General features: G+C 38.2%; 1 protein-coding gene and 1 long non-coding RNA gene across 2 annotated transcripts in view; both read right to left on the bottom strand.

Moving 5' to 3' along the window:
- LOC126971190 (uncharacterized) overlaps positions 1 to 17260 on the bottom strand; it is a 124709-nt gene that overhangs the window by 11836 nt on the left and 95613 nt on the right. The gene's annotated exons all lie outside the window — the stretch shown is intronic.
- Positions 1 to 17260, bottom strand: part of LOC126971147 (ATP-binding cassette sub-family C member 4-like) — a 115465-nt gene that overhangs the window by 9113 nt on the left and 89092 nt on the right. Inside the window, exons 12-19 of the mRNA XM_050817297.1 lie at positions 17149 to 17239; positions 14236 to 14368; positions 11484 to 11780; positions 8272 to 8461; positions 4356 to 4492; positions 2522 to 2662; positions 1565 to 1668; positions 419 to 708 (exon numbers count right to left, since the gene is read on the bottom strand). Coding sequence (XP_050673254.1) covers positions 419 to 708; positions 1565 to 1668; positions 2522 to 2662; positions 4356 to 4492; positions 8272 to 8461; positions 11484 to 11780; positions 14236 to 14368; positions 17149 to 17239 — 1383 coding nt within the window. The remainder of the gene's footprint in view (positions 1 to 418; positions 709 to 1564; positions 1669 to 2521; positions 2663 to 4355; positions 4493 to 8271; positions 8462 to 11483; positions 11781 to 14235; positions 14369 to 17148; positions 17240 to 17260) is intronic.

Genomic DNA, 17260 nt, shown 5'->3' on the forward strand with positions numbered 1-17260 from the left:
ATTATATGGAATTAATAGAGTTATTAAGTTATATGTAAGAATCAAGTTTTATATTATGAACAAAAAAGTTTTTAGTTTTTGTAACTGTCGCGTAGCGGAAGCGTCTAGCGGGTAAAACCAGTTCGAACTAGAATAAAGTGGTTAAGGAAATGTCTATTTTGAATTTCGAAATCGAGTGTGACATTTTAAGATAATGTTTGATTGAATACTGCAAAAACTTTAACACATAGAGTAAATATTATAGTTTTGCTTTAAATCGATTTACAAAGGCTACATTATGGCTCTAGATAAAACCTATACGTTATAGTTATATTGTGTGTGACCATTGTATAAGATGCACCTAACTCTGTGTAGTCTTAATGATAGGGCTGATAGGGCATTGGTTACCCTTCGGGAAGAGAACCCTATCACGGCTTACCTTCCATCCACTTTCTATAACAATATTCAAATTCTTAAGTACAGGTTCTGCCTCCTTGTCGTATCTCAAGTAAAGGTCCTTAAACACAATTTTGGCTCGTTTCGGCCACTCGGCCGGGGGCGAAGCACCCGCCTGCTCCTCCTGTGGCAGGTTAGTATACTGCAGAAGTCTTTCCACGCTGATCATCTGTGATATCGCTTCCGTTGTTTGTTTGATACCATGCTGCATCATCGTCACCAAGATCAAAGCTTGACTTATCGCTAAGCCGACGTTACCCGACTTTGTCTTTCCTGCAATAATAACATTTCATTAAGGCTTAATACATGGCCACACTTCAAATTTAATCGGGAATCAAGGAATTAGGTGAAACACCTCTTTGGAACACTCCCCATGATAAATACGGTAGAAGACACAGAATGTAGCGACGTCTCTAGGCAACGCCAAGTGATCAAGCCGTTCACAGAGCACTGGGTCCCCGGAATTCCGAGCTGCTCTGCGTTGCACTCGGCCAAATGGATCGAGCTGATACTGGGGTACGCCAGAGCAGATATGACAGCAATACTCCGATATATGTGGCCGAACCTTCGCTTTGTAGAGCGCTAGAATGTGGGCCGGCTTGAAGTATTTCCGTGCTCTATTTATGACTCCCAGCTTCTTCGAAACCAATTTGGCTTTGCCCTCCAGATGACCGCGGAATTGGCAATCTCTCGAGATTTCGAGACCCAGTATTCGGATACTAGGTGAGCTTTTAAGATAAGTGTTGTTGAAGAGCGGTGATAGGACAAATGGGGGTTTTTTTAGAACGCGCAAATTCGAGTCTTCTGGGCTTGAGTTAAATTGGACACGGGGTCAATTTAGATAGAAGACACAAGTTTCTTCCGGCGCTGGTCGACGATTTCCCGAGAGAGACCTGCATGGCCCGTCTATTCGGCATCACCAGTGCTGTCGTCTGCATAGCAATGTATGTTGGAGGTGTCAAACATATCATTGATATGAAGAAGAAACAGAACGCTAAAGCTAGAAAATCTGATGGTTAGTGCGAGTAGACCGCCGGCGCAGGGAGTGGCCCGAACGTTCGTATTTTCGTAACTTCGCTTCAAAATTTGCAATAAAAGTGTAAGGGTAATAAAGGTGTAAGGTACATACCATCATCGAGAAGTAGGAAGGTGTAAGCGACCACGATGACATACAGCGACGATATGAGACTCAAATATATCGAGAACGCAGTGTTTGTGATTATTGTCAGGTACCTAGAATAATAACATACGTTTTGTATACACTGGATATTTTATCATTTTTATACGTCAAATACTGCGCAACAACTAGATACCGCGCTACCTAAGAACAATAGCTTTTTTATTACGGCAACTATCTGATGCTTGTGTGCGTGGCCTCTTGACACTCAATTGCATCTTTCAAATTTTGTAACCTACGCTTCGTGTTATTTTACATTGAAATTAATAAAATACAAAAATTACTACGGCATTTCAGCGTTTCATTTCAATTATTAGCAAAGTTTAACACGACATGTGGCACGTCAACGTCACACATTGTTCGTTCCTGGCTCGAGTACGCCCACTTGTGCGTAGTATTAGTTGCCGCACTTTGCGACTACGTCTGCGGTATCTAGTTGGAGCGCAGCGGAGATCAATCCGTAATCTAAGATACCTATATTTGAATTTTGAAGAGACACTGAGATATGATGCATTTTTACTCCTCAATTTTTAGCTACCTAGGTAGTTAGATAAGCAATTTTGATGTAATTACTAAAGCACCACTTCTCTTCATGCAAATATTAAAATTAGTAAATGTATAATATCTTGCTTCTACATGATAGGTACTGTTGAACGATCTTATATTAAACCGACTTCAAAAACTAAATAGTTAAAAAAAACTTAATAAAGATTTAAGTTAATACACCTCCTATGCCAACCTTATACCTCTAATATTAATAAAATACTGTTACTCTTCTACATTCTAGAACATATAGGACCTTAAATCTCAGCGTAATCAGTGGAAATACAAATCGCATTGAGAACCTCTTCCTTTTTGAAGTCGGTTAAGAATTGAGTGGCTTAAGTGACATAATTGTATGTTTCTTACCAGGAGGCGGTATGAACGTCCTGCTTTTCGTCAAACTGTATCCGTAACATCTCCTGGGCTTCACTTGACCGTATTGTGGCTAATCCCGCCATACTGGCTGACACGTGTGAGAACACGGGACTGCGAGTTATCCCTTCAACCCTGTAATTGCATTCATAATTAAGGCTGGGGACCGAGCCAACGGCCTTGAGGAATCGAGCGGAGTTAGTTTAACTCTCTCACACAAGATCGCCATTTTAATTCAGAATTAGAAGCATTTTTAATTTATTCTATATATCTATGTCATGTTAAATAGGCTCCAAAAGTTAAAGGTAGGGGTATTATTGGTGAATTTTTTTTCGCATTGTCTATAAAAAATAGAAATGGTGTGAAATAATAAATTTTCTTGTCATATTCTGTAGATAATTAAAATAAGCTTTATATAATCCGTCAAGAAGTGGTTTTAACTATGCGCTGTTTTGGCGATTTCTTGGGATGCCACCCTTAAACACATAAACAGGATCGAAATTTCAACACCCCATGGGGAGGGGTAGGCAAATATACTAAAAGAAAATGTACCTTTATTTTTAAAACGAAACAAACCTGCATCAAAATATTTAGAAAACACGCTAGCCACATCCAGCAATAAATACAAAGTTCAAGTCAATAATGCGTCGTTCGGACGGTAGACTTGAGTATACATCTATGTATTCTCCAGATAAAGTTTAAATTTTCTCCTTTTGATGTACGGAATCCTAATTAAGTTACAATAAAATTATTGTGACTCCTGACAGTTTTTATCATCCTTTGTTGGTGATAATATATTAATGAGATATATTAAAATAAAATGTGATAACAGCCATTGTCGCTTTTTTAATAATTACACTGTCATAATTATCGTTTTGTCATTTGCTATGGCACTTTTCTCGTGAAAAATCTGAAGATAGGTTTTTTTTATAGAAATAAGGGACGAAATGAGCGGGACGTTCAGCTGATGGTAACTGATGCGCCCTGCCCATTGCAATGTAGTGCCGCTCAGGATTCTTGAAAAATAAAAAAATTCTGAGCGGCACTACAACTGCGCTCGACACCTTGAGACATATTCAAATTCAAATATTTTTATTCAAAATAGAATGTGACATCACTCTTTGAAAGTCAAAAAACTACCACCCATTCCAAAATGAATGCCTCAGACCTGAGAAGAATGGGCGCAACAAACTCAGCGGGCTTTTTTTTTCATCGAATAAATATGATTACAAAGTAATATTGTACAATTAAACTTATTATTTAATAGCCTGAAGTCGGTCACTCCATTCCCAATCTGTGGTATCATTAAGAAAGTCATTTATGTTATAGTAACCTTTACCACACAAACGTTTTTTAACAATTCTTTTGAATAACGTAATACTTTTGTTTTGAACATTTTCTGGGATCTTGTTGTAAAAGCATATACATCGCCCCACAAAAGACTTACTGACTCGATTTAGCCGAGTAGTAGGCATCATAAGTTTATGTCTATACCTGGTGTTAACATTATGGTTATCACAGTTTCTGGCAAATTCACTTATGTGCCTGTGAACATACATTACATTATCAAGAATATATTGAGAAGCAACAGTCAAGATGTTAATTTCTTTGAATTTTGCTCTCAATTATTCTATAGGACCTAGGTTATAAATAGCGCGAATAGCCCTCTTCTGCAGCACAACTATTGTATATCATAAGATGTTAAGTCTCATTTGTCCAGTCATTTCACTAGCTACGGCGCCCTTCAGACCGAAACACAGTAATGCTTTTACATTACTGCTTCACGGCAGAAATAGGAGCCTCCCACAGGTATTTCTTTTATTCTTACCTTTTAATAGCCTGAGCTGTGTTGAGGTAGACGAGGGTCCACATATACATCAGGACGCCACAGAACAGAGTTGTGAGCAACATGAAAGGGCTCACTATAGCCACCATTACCAATATTCCCATCATCACCATGAACACCTGTTTAAAAAAAAAACAAAAATGCCTACATGAAATAGAAGCGTAGTCACAATAGTATGAAAATGGTTGATTGCAAATTATAATATAAGGCAATTTATACTAAATTCTTGTTTCTTTTGTCTTGTATTTTTGTTTTGTTTATTTCCTCATCATCTTAATGGCTGGGTGATTAGTTATTTGGATTGGGACTGACTTATCATTCTAAACCATAGGTTCTCGAAGTGGGCGAAACCCCCCCCCCTTGTGGGCGTTTGAGACTTTCGAGGGGGCAGTAGAAGACCCAGAGAAAATTAGAGGGCATTGAGATGGCGCAGATGGGGCGTGGGTAGATTAAAAAATATAGTCTAAAAAGGCAAAAAAATACATGAAAATACTCTAGAAAAAAACATATTCTCAAAGTGGGCGGTGAGCAAAATAAGGTTGAGAAATTATGTTCTAAACTAATTAGGCTCAATATTTTTTCAAACTTCCCGAATTTTAGAATAAATGGCAAAATGCATAAGTATTCGTAAAACTAGAGTCCTACGAAGTACCTTCATAAAAATATTTCCGACCGATGCGAAATGCGAAAAAAGGATGCGACACGCTTTTCTGTAATCAACATGATCTGGATGTGTGGTATTTAGGGTAGAGTGGGGGAATTGAGAACGGCAGGTAATTGGGAACAGTGAGATAAATAAATCTTCCCCCAGCACAATACCACCCCGCATTTATTTAACGGACATATCCAGCGCCCTTCAGTGCATACGCAATAGTGAGAGTGAAAAACCGCAGGCGCGCTGACACTGTGAGTCGAACAATTTTATTGCGTTTCCGGTATTAAATTTTGACGCGTGTTAAAATAGATGTAACTTTTATATTTTTTAAATCAAAAACACTATATTTTGTTACTTCCATGCACCTAATATCTGTTTACAAACCTTACGTGATTTGAATTTCACCAAAAATACAATTCATTTACCCCAAAGGGTGGGTTTCGGGTAAAAAGGAATGACAATATTTTTTGTTTTCATTCATATTTCTAATAACACACTGATATTTTTTTTCACTTATAAGTACAGAAATAAGCATAGTTTAGGTTGCAATAAAAGTTGATTATCTCATTGACTTTTTTCTATTATTTTTGAGCGTTTGAAGCAAAGTGTTCCCAATTCCCCCACTTTCCCCAATCCTCTGAACTTTCGTTGAGGTCAAAGATTTTAAACCTTTTCTTATAATTTTAGCTTAGTTTCAAACCCCTTTTGCCTCATGTGATTGCACATTGTGTGTTGCATGAGTCACTTATCTTCCAGAGACTCGGTTGTTGTCTAATCGATAAAGATCGCGGCTTATCACATTTCCTTCGAATTTATCTTTAAACGTTAACCAAACATCTTGAGAGTGGAAAAAATTGTGCTTGACAATAAAGTAAAAATGTTTTTACAAAAAACGGCTCTTTTAGAAACAAATTGCTGTTTTAGAAACCATTAAGGTTGCAAGCATCCTGGTGGTGTGACGCTAGTGGCTTGGGCATGGGGAATGTTACTAGAAAGAAAGAAAGGAAGACTCTGGCACATTATGTCCAGGCTACTTCAGCTGGCGGTGAGGCTACTGCATGAATGACTGCCGAAGACAGTAAACGTCACAAATTGTCAGTCTCAGCGAGTCTTACATAATGTGTAACCTTTTTCTTGAGACACGTGGCTCGTGGGTTCAGAGGCGCCAAGATTGTACAGGCAGGTTCTATCTGTGAATCTCAGCAGACCTAATGGAAACCCAAGCGCGGGCAGTTGTTTCGGCCAACGACCTAGCTATCTGAAGCATTGTTTGCAAGAAATAATCAAGTTGATGGCACTCGAGTTCGACCTAGTTATTACAAGATTACAAGAAAAATACCAGTATCTAGGAGAGCATTGCGACAACCAACTCTCGATATGATATCTAGACATACTTGCAATCAATCTCTATTCATTTTTATATCGGGAAAACCGAAGTGCGGTGATAATCGCGATAGGTAGGGATTAATAAATCGTAAATCGATATCTATACAGCAATTGAAACTGGCGCCAGACTTCGGCTCCCTTTTCCACTTTATATTGGTGCTGTGCTTCATAAGTGGTGCTTTATGCGTGATATGGGACAGTTGGCTAGACCAGCCGACCCAGCTCTTTCCAGAACATTCTAGGATTATGTACTTTAACATTCAGGTAGCCCCTGCACAATTGACTGTCTGTTACTAAGATTGAGTCCAGATAATAATATTTGGTGATACGAGTAGTGATTACCACATAGAAATCTAGACAAGAAGATTATGTTTTAAGTGCTAATCCCTTGCAGGGCTGTCGTCTATTTGTACATAAAATACATGGCTAACTAAATACACTTGCAAGGTTCTTGATATTGAACGGACTTGTGCAACAATAATGTGCAAAATGACGGTAGTACGAATAAATTCTAAACATCATAGTTAAAACCCTACACCATAATTACACATTGTTTCGCGTTCGCGATTTCGATTAATATTATATCTCTATATATTTGCTGTAGTCTTTTTTGATTTTCAATTTTAGAACTCTTTGGTAACCTAATGTAGTATCTGGCATTCGTTTGTCATTTGTTTTTGTGAATTGGCGGCAAATCTGAAACTCTTGTTACACGAGAAAATGAACCTAACGCGAGAAAATTTTCGGTCAATGATTTATTATGACTTTCGTTGAGGGCTTACTCAACAACAAAGCTATGATAGGCTGCGATCTACGCTAAGCTGTGAGCGACTACTGAAGATAACATCAGTGCTGTAAGAGACTATCAGCAGATACGGGCAAGCCTAGGCATTGGTATGAGTCAAAGGACAGTTACTGCAGACTGGTATGTCAATCGCTGTTTGCCTGTTGTCTTGGAAAAAATTCGAGCATGAAAAAGCAGCGCCCTCGAAGCAGGATCCTCCTTCACCACGACAATGCTTCAGCGCACTCCGCAAAGCGGACTGTTGAATATTTGACTATGGTATTTTTTTTTTGACAAACGAGCGTACACCTGTTGTTAAGTGATCACCGCCGCCCACAATATCTTGCAACACCAGAGGAATCACAGGAGCGTTGCCGGCCTTTAAGGAAGGTGTCAAGATAATGAGTCATCCGCCATACAGTCCTGACCTGGCACCCTGCGACTTTTATTTATTCCTAAGAACTAAAGATAACATTCGAGGTATTCGCTTTACGAGCCCTGAAGATGCGGTGAAAGCGAACGAAAATGGGCCCACTGCTTTTCTCAGTGGTTCCATCGATATAACAATAAAAGTATTGACAACTTTCTACATTAAGCCGTTTTTCATGTTCTAAATATTTTGAGTGTTACCTAGGTATATCTGATGCCATTAGCCGTCAGTTTTGAATTAATGCCCACTGAGGGCAATGGAGAGGGCTATGCACGGAATTTCCCTGCGAGATCGAATCAGGAATGAGGAGATCCACAGGAGAACCAAAGTCACCGAAGTAGCCAAAATGATTGCGAAACTGAAGTGGCAGTGGGCAGGGCACATAGTACGACGGACAGATGGCCGTTGGGGCAGAAAAGTCCTCGAATGGCGACCACGTACCGGAAGACGCAGTGTTGACAGACCCCCTACAAGATAGACCAACGATTGGTCAAGATCGACGGAGTACGTTGGAAGAGGTCAGCGCAGAACCGGTCGTCGTGGAGATCTTTGGGGGAGGCCTTTGTCCAACAGTGGACGTCTTCCGGCTGATGATGATGATGATGTGGAAGCCCTGTAATTGAAACACTAAAAGTAAACTTACCTGAATACTGTCCAAGAACATTCTCGGGAGTATCTCGTCAACGATGCCCATGTCCTTAGAGAATCTGTTCAGGATGCGACCGGAAGGGTTCGTATCGAAGAATCGCATCGTCGCTGTCATTATGTTGCTGAACATTTGATTGTGAAGTTTCACAGAAGTGCGAGTGCACAGCCACAGAAACAGTAGGGACCTAAAAAAGTATATCATATGATATAGTATGAATTGTTATCTGTTTGTATTTGATTTTATATTTATAAAAATACGGGACGAGACAGGCAGAGCGATAAGCTGTTGGTAATTGATACGCCCTGCCTGTAGTATATTGCAGTGCTGCTCAGGATTTTTGAAAAGCCCAAAAATTCTGAGCGGCACTACAATTGCGCTCGTCACCTTGAAACATAAGATGTTAAGTCTCATTTGCCCAGTATTTTCACAACCTATGGCGCCCTTAAGTCCGAAACACAGTAACGTTTACACATTCCTGCTTCACGGCAGAAATAGGCGCCGTTGTAGTACCCATAATCTAGCCGGCATCCTGTGCAATGGAGCCTCCCTCTGGTATTCTAATTTATCATAATAATGAAGTAAAAGATGTTACGCCTTGATTTATACTAGCTGTTTTCTAGGTTTATAATATAAATATTTCATACTACGTAATAAAAAGAGGTTTAAATACAATACGCATAATAATAATAACATTGCAATCGCCAATAAGTTAATTACCATCTTAAATTAACAATGAAAGCGAAACGATCATTTGAAAATAAATTGTGACTCGCAGAATGAAAAATGAGGAAATTATTCATGAGAACAGGTAATCATCTGTTACAACTGAATACTATTACTTATACATTATATCTTTGAAGATAAGATAATTTTGATGATCATGTGACCCATCGCGGCGCAGCATAAGGAGGGAGAGGGGGGGAGGGGCCTGTTTATATCGTTTAAGTATCGTACGTGTATGTCTATCGTTATTTCAACATCTCCTATCCGTTTTGCTTCAGTTGAAATGGATCAAGCGGAGAGGAGAGATGTCTCATTTTTCTATAGAATGTTCAGAATTTTTTGCCGCGAGCGAGCAAGCAGCGCAGCGGAGGAGATTAGAGCTCTGCATAGTGGAGATGTGAGACGTCTGTGGCCGAGCGGTCGGGTGACTGATTTCGAGCTCTCACAGCTCACATCTCCGCTATGCAGAGCTCACATATCCCCTCCCCGCTACGCATGTCCTCTCCGCTGTGGTGGAAATAACCTGACCTCCTCTCGTCTCCAATCCTCTTCGCTTTGGTGGAAGTCGGGCCTTATTCTTAGCTTAGCTTGACATCTTATGTCTCAAGGTGACGAGCGAGTAGTGCCGCTCAGAATTTTTGGATTTTCAAGAATCCTGAGCAACACTGCATTGTAATAGGCAGGGCGTATTAATAACCATCAGCTGAACGTCCTGCTCGTCTCGTCCCTTATTGTCATAAAAAACAACCGTGACAGTGACTCGTACCTAACGTGCTAATGTTGTGAATAGGAAAGATGGATTTTTCATTTAAAGAAGTGGCTTTAATTGCTATTGCTCTAGATGACGAAGAAGCTACGGCCGTGAAGAGGAAAAGCAGATATTGGTAGAGATTCTTTTGACCTCTACCGAACAAACGGAGTGACGTAGCGGAAACAGCGGACGGCTCACGCTGGAGCGCTACGTTGCCGTCCCGTCTTTGTCTCGGTGACTTTGTATTCTATTCACCGATATTTCCAAATCTTCCCGTACCGTCGGCATAAAAACCAGTCATGTATGCAGCGGCCTTTTATTATTATCTTATCATACAAAGTCAATAACTTGTAATTGGTTTACAGACGTACCGCATTCTGATAGCTATATTATGACTTAGATGTAAAAGTTGACAAGCTGGTATATCTTACTAGAAATAAGCCTTGCACAAGATAAGCTGAACAATCGCCGCGATAATTTTACCACAGACACTATTTACCCACACTTTAGTAAGCGGCTTGTATTGTACGTGGATTTAATTATTATTATAACTGTCACAATACAGATTAAAAATATAAAATTGTTAGCAATTTTATTAATAGCAACCAACTTTATTGGAGATTAAAATTTCGAATACATTATTAGAACGATTTTAGATTAAGTACATTTAAAGCGTAAGATTAATTTAATATTCGTTGTCAAGTCAGTTTTTGAAGCAAGTAGGCTCGACTTTCATAATAGCCCAAACACATGGTCGGATTTGCTACGGCCGGACCATCGGATGGTCAGGTAGGCGCCTCGCACCAATTAGTCCGGCGTCGCATTCGGTACAGTCCGGACGGTAATAATAATTTTGTGCGATGGCAATGCGACATAGGTACCATCAAATGTCCGCTACTAGACCGCGTCTGATTGTTCGGCCGTAACAAATCTGACCATGTGTTTAGGCTATGAGGGAGCACGATCAGATAGAGCAACATTTACCAGATTAATTTATACACAATTATATTTTAACTATGGTATTAAATACACACCGTTTTTTGTAAGTAATACTAAATTATTTATGTTATCTGAGTATTTTGTCTAGCGTGACGTCTTATCTTAACTGCAACTGAAGTCTATATTGAAGGACCGATTGAAAAATAAATCCACATTTATAGCAAATTAAGACTCTGTTCTCTTTACGTTTTGTCAACAAAGATGTTATATGAACATACTTTTAGTGTGTTGGAACGCAACCAGCGTCGTGCGGCGCTGTTGTCGCTTTTTCTATCTGTAGAGTCTTGATCAAAGATATATATATACTGATGTCTTAGTTAATGTCCCAGTTTTTCAATTAACTAATATTTAATTGCACGCTTTTTATTAGCTTCACCTGTATGTATGTTTGTTTGTTTGTAACAGACTCATTTGGGTGCGACTTTGACCCACTTTAAACGGCCAGATTTCGTTAAAACTTCGTAGATTTATCGAGAACCGATGACAATACATTAATTCGATAAAATTATTCCATTTTTCAATTTGAATATGTTTTTTTTTTGTTAATTTATATCATTTTCATCTATCGTCTATAAGGCAGAAATGTTCGTTGATTTTAAATTTCTTTTTATATTTTTAGTTCGGTTTTCTATACAAAACGTGTTTATTTAGATTTTTAACTAATATTTATTTAAATCACGTTAAATTAATTACCACAACCATGCAATATTATATTTAATAATCATTCACATACCTTCCCGTTGTGAAAATCATGCAGCCAAGAATCGCTGCCGCCCACACGTAAATATAAAATATATGGTCTAGAGGCTCTTCGTGTTCCACCATTGTTAACGCAGTCTTAACCATAGTGCCTATTACTGTTAGGTTCGGGTTCATCGTAGTACTTAGCAAGTCATTGACAACGAGTAGAGACTGGTTTGTATTGTCTTGTCTGGGAAGCACTAGCAGTGTATCATTCAAGTCAGTCCCATTCGCAAGTCTCTCTTCTATGAGACTGTAACGGTTGTGCTTACTTTCAACATTGTTCATCCTGAAAAAAATCTATTAGTTAATTGCTAATATAGAGTAGGGTCCTATTAACAGGCGGAAGTGTTGTCTTCAATAAAATTCAATATAGCTTCTTCAATATGTATATTACTTAATTGCATTAATTATTATAAGTGAACCGAACTACGTGAGTTACAGACCGCTACTGAATATAAAATAAAATATAATTGATGGGAACACAGTGTGGACACGCATACAAAAACAAAATGCTGCGTTAAGCATATTTGCATACGTGTGTCCCTACAGCTACCAACACTAATAGTAAGATAAAAATAACTTCCAATACTGTATCTTTTATTTGCTAGTAAAATATCTAAAATTTTCTTATATCAGTCATAAACGGACAAGCCTCGTTAATAATGCAATAATGCATTCTGCACTTGACGGCCCTTACCTATATTATGAACAACCTTCGAGTCGGAATTTATTAAGTAAACTTTCCTATTACCCGAAAAAAGCCCCAAGTGGGTACAAATGCAAGTTTACAATTGAGCCTGAACCTGCAGCACGCTGTTTGATAGGTAGTAATTATAGCTTTTGATTAACATTTGCTCGTCATTGACTCTAAATAATTCTGCATTGAAGATGAACACTGCCTTGAAATCATTGACATAGTGCTAGTTATTTAAAAGTTTTTACAACCCAGGGATGTTATGTGTATCTACACTAGTAGAGCATAATACTATTTATTTGTTTATAATGAATTATCATCAAATATAGAAGCGTTAACCTGCCCTACTGCATTTTAATCGGTTTGGTATCATCGATAAAAATTAGTAACAACTGAGGTTAAATAATTCATCCTTGACGCATACCCACATGCGTCGCAACGTCAAAGCTATTGCTTCGTCCAACATAATTAAAATCAAGAGTACAGTGAGCATACAAGGCTAATTACTATTTGTAAGTACTATTGTCAATTCTCTTATACATAGTTTTCATAATAAAACCCACTGTAGAGTTTATTAAATGCTTGTCCGAAAATTACTTTTCTGCCCTTTGGAGAAATAGGTTTTGCCGTTCTGATGCCCTATAATGTATGATTGGTTATCCAGTAAAACAGATTCTGCTACAATCTGGCACATTAAAACTGTATATAATTCTTTTAAACATTCCTGTTATCTCACAAAATATTTCTATATTGAAATCTGCTGATACATAAAACCGTTCAAGTACCGTAGTCGACAGTGACATTATCTAGCATGATACGCGAAGAGCCAGCAAGATAAAAATAAACATCCAAACTTATAGTTATCAATAACTTATCACTAAGGATAAAACAAAGTGAACATCAAATACAATGTTTATAGGACACTTGAACAAAGGTCACATTTATTTGACATCACGACCTTCGTTATAAAAACGAGATATAGATTATATACCGATGTACTTAATCCAAGCGTGTGTGTATATAACAATATTGATTGATAAATAAAATGGATATCAAAAGGAAAATGTTTAAAGATCGCTGATTATACTAGCTTAAACTTAAAGTCCGTTGATGTCTGACATAACAAGGCATTTAATTAGCTCACAGGCACATTTTAACTTCAACTAAAAGTCCGTTGATGACTGACATAACAGAGCATTTAATTTTCTCTTAGCTCACAGACACACTTAGCCTTTATGCAAAAACCTAAGACCTAATCTAACCACGGCGCTCACAGCTGCCTGCTTATAGGACCTTACCAACTGTCCCATGAACGCCTGTAAGGAAGTAACAAGTCTCAAGACATCGTGGTTTTGTACACAGTGTTAAGCCCGCTCCACATTCACGCGAGAAACTTGCGTGAAAGCGAGAAAATTGCGAAAACAGACGACAACTTCTATTGACTCCACACTCGCATGGTTTCTCAGAGTCGGTAGCGACAGTCTCGTCGATTATAACAGTTTATTAGTCATCATCATCATCATTTCTATTGGAAGACGTCCACTGCTAGACAAAGGCCTTCCTCAAAGATGGCCATGACGATCGGTCCTGCGCTGCCCTCATCCAACCTATTCCGAAGATCTTGACTTGATCGTCGGTCCATCTTGTGGAGGGCATACTTGTGGTCACCATTCGAGGACTTTACTGTTTATTAGTAAAAGTTTAGTATTTACCGGGCGTCAATATGAGCCGGATTTGGACGACCGAACCAGAATTGGCATTCCTAGAATATTGTCAAATGGAACCAATTTCTGTGGAATATAAGTTAAGTTAAAAGATTATGAAAATAAACTATAAACCACGAGGCGTGGAAAAGTATGACCTTGATGGAATTACCCATAGATGAATTAAAAAACAAATAAAAAGTCTTGTCTCAGCTGCAGTTACTTCTTGCGAATACCCAAAGAAGCTCTTGCTGAGAATGTCTCTGATATTCTTGCTGAGATCATCGGCGAGGATCTCGCATGAATATGGCTTTAGAAGCATAATATAAATGATGTTTAAGTACCAGTAGGTAAGCCAGAGGTCACTCGCCGATGTTATCATTTGAGCAATGATAACGGAGACCAGGGCAAAGAAAAGGATTCCCCATCCTCCGCCAGCTCGGAAATATCTTCTGTATACCGATGCGGTGACACGACCTAAACAAATTAATTGACTTAATTAAAGCTGATACATAAGATTATAAGTTTTATAAGCCCGGTGATTTCGCCTCTATGAGAGGCATTTTCGGAAGTGTTGACTCGCCGAACGTTGGCACGAGAGTGGTTCACTCTAGCGAAACATGTGTCGAATTCATTTATTAGATACTTTTCGGAGCTACTGCGTAAATGTGTTGTGTAGAGGCGATAGTTTTTTTTTTGTATTCTTCTCAGCAAAACTTTTCATTTGATACCCATGACGCATATATATCATGCCTTGTAGGAACATATGCAGGATATTTATTTTTTATCCCAGAAAATGTTCAAAGCAAAAGTATTACGTTATTCAAAAAAAATTAAAAAAGCGTTTGTATGGTAAAGGTAAATGACTTTCTTAATGATACCACAAATTGGGAATGGAGCGATCGCCCTTAGACTATTATATAACAACATATTTTTTGAAGAAAAAAAAGCCCGTTGAGTTTGTTGCGCCCGTTCTTCTCAGGCCTGAGGCATTCATTTTGGAATGAGTGGTAGTTTTTTTGACTTTCAATAAGTGATGTCACATCCTATTTTGAATAAAGATATTTGAATTTGAATTTATGAAAAAGGGTTTATAATTCAGATTGCAAGATTTAATTTAATCAAGCATATATACATACGAAATGTGCGAGTAAAATTAATTAGTGTTTGTTTGTGACTGACTTACGTAAGAAATTACAATTATTGTTGATTGGTTTCCGTTTTAGCGTTATAATTATGTATCGCAAAACCATTGTATTTAATAAAATGCCGCATAATTAATTGCATAATATTACAAGAAGAATCCTTGAAAAATTACATCACAAGATAATTCTTTCCTGAATTGATTGGTGTGGGCTCCACAGACTTATAATTGATGACCTGTAGAGCCGAGTGGTTACCGATCCTACCTACAAAGCTAGAGGTCCCGGGTTCGAATCCTGGTAGGTGCAAGCATTTATGTGATGAATATGGATGTTTGTTTCCGAGTCATGGATGTTTAAATGTATTTTTTTTTATGGAATAGGAGGACAAACGAGCGTACGGGTCACCTGTTGTTAAGCCAGTACCGACGCCCACACTCTCTTGCAACACCAGAGGATTAAAAGGAAGGTGTACGCGCTTTTTTTGAAAGTACCCATGTCGTATCGTCCCGGAAACACCGCACAAGGAAATTCATTCCACAGCTTTGTAGTACGTGGAAGAAAGCTCCTTGTAAACCGCACTGTGGAAGACCGCCACACATCCAGATGGTGAGGATGATATCCTAACTTGTGGCATGTCGTGCGGAGGTATATGTATGTTTATATGAATTTATATATGTTTAAGTAAGTATATTGTATTACATATATCATTTTCTTGTAACCCATAACACAGGCTATATATGCTTAACTTGGGGCAAGATAATTTGTGTAAAAAGTGTGTCAGTATTATTATTATTAATATATTAGAAAATAGACGAACAATGCATGCAAGAGAGAAGAAGATAGCGAATCTATTGTAACTGTAACTGATTTTGATTGTCAAGATGTTGGGTTACAACTGTTCACTCGAGCGCTAGACGGTATTCATCCAATATTATTTTTATTGTTATTGAACGTGGCAAGACTAAGGCTAAGATCTATAGTGCGTACTTAGACATTGCTCAGACTTTCCTTACGTAAAACATAGCTGAGTGTAAACTAAGCATAATCTTTTATTTCGTTTCTATAATCATTTGACAGCTGAACTTATTCCGAGCTTAAGGCGACAATAAATGCCAGCGACCTTGAGCGATATGAGTTCACGGCTGCCGGCCGCCGTCTATGTAACAAAGCCAATATTTTCAAAATTCTTGGTTGGAAAACAGTTTATATGCTTACAATCCTCGTTATTCACTACTAATCGGAATAAATTAACCTACACATAAAAGGACAAGCTATAAGAATAACTTTTCTGAGAGAAGTACCGAAAAAAAAATGCGTCACGCCATGCCAAAAAACTTGTTTAACTTCAAAGAAAAGTGGTAGTTCAAAAAGGCTCGGCAGTGTTAACTATAACCTACAGCAAGCAATTAGCAACCTACAAATAAGACTTAAGGATATGTGTAACAGGATTAAATAGTGTTCATAGTTCGAAATGCTATACTTTCACCACAAAACTTGTCTAAAAACACCTTGTTTGCGTGTTTTCTGCTTACTCTTCGCCTTAAGCTAAGACAGCCAAATTAAGTCAACTTCTCTTTTTCTTCAAGCTTTATCACAATCTGCAGTTTTACGTAAGTAAAGTCTGAGCAAAGTCTAAATACGATTTATAGATCTCAGCCTAGGTACGGCAACAAACACGTTTTTTAATTAGATTTTCCAAATTTGAAAAGTATTATACGAGTTCCATTTGTTATTTTTTCAAACTCAAAAATGAGAACGTGTGCGCCAAATAGGATATTTTGTATCTTTGGAAAATGTACTCTAAGTGTCACAATCTATTCTTTGACTTATGACAATAAGGGACGAGGTGAGCAGGACGTTCACTCGATGGTAATTCTGTCGTGCCGCCCAGGATTCTTGAAAAATCAAGTCTCATTTGCCCAGTAATTCCACTAGCTACGGCGCCCTTCAGACCGAAACACAGTAATGCTTACACATTCATATAATTGTTCCACGGCAGAAATAGGAGCCGTTGTGGTACCAAGTAATAATTAATATGCACAAATATGCGAGAAAGTAACAATAGCAAAATTTCACTGGGTCATTGTGCGGGATATAAACAATAAACCATACCTTTTTCAATAAGTTCCGCCTTCTCTTGTTGTTCATCCGCGTCCTCTGGGTAGCCTTCAGCAGCTAACGATGTACTCAGACTTGTTTGTGACTGTAAATAAATCGTATGTAA

Source organism: Leptidea sinapis, chromosome 23, assembly GCF_905404315.1.
Source record: "Leptidea sinapis chromosome 23, ilLepSina1.1, whole genome shotgun sequence".
Taxonomy (NCBI): Eukaryota; Metazoa; Arthropoda; class Insecta; order Lepidoptera; family Pieridae; genus Leptidea; species Leptidea sinapis.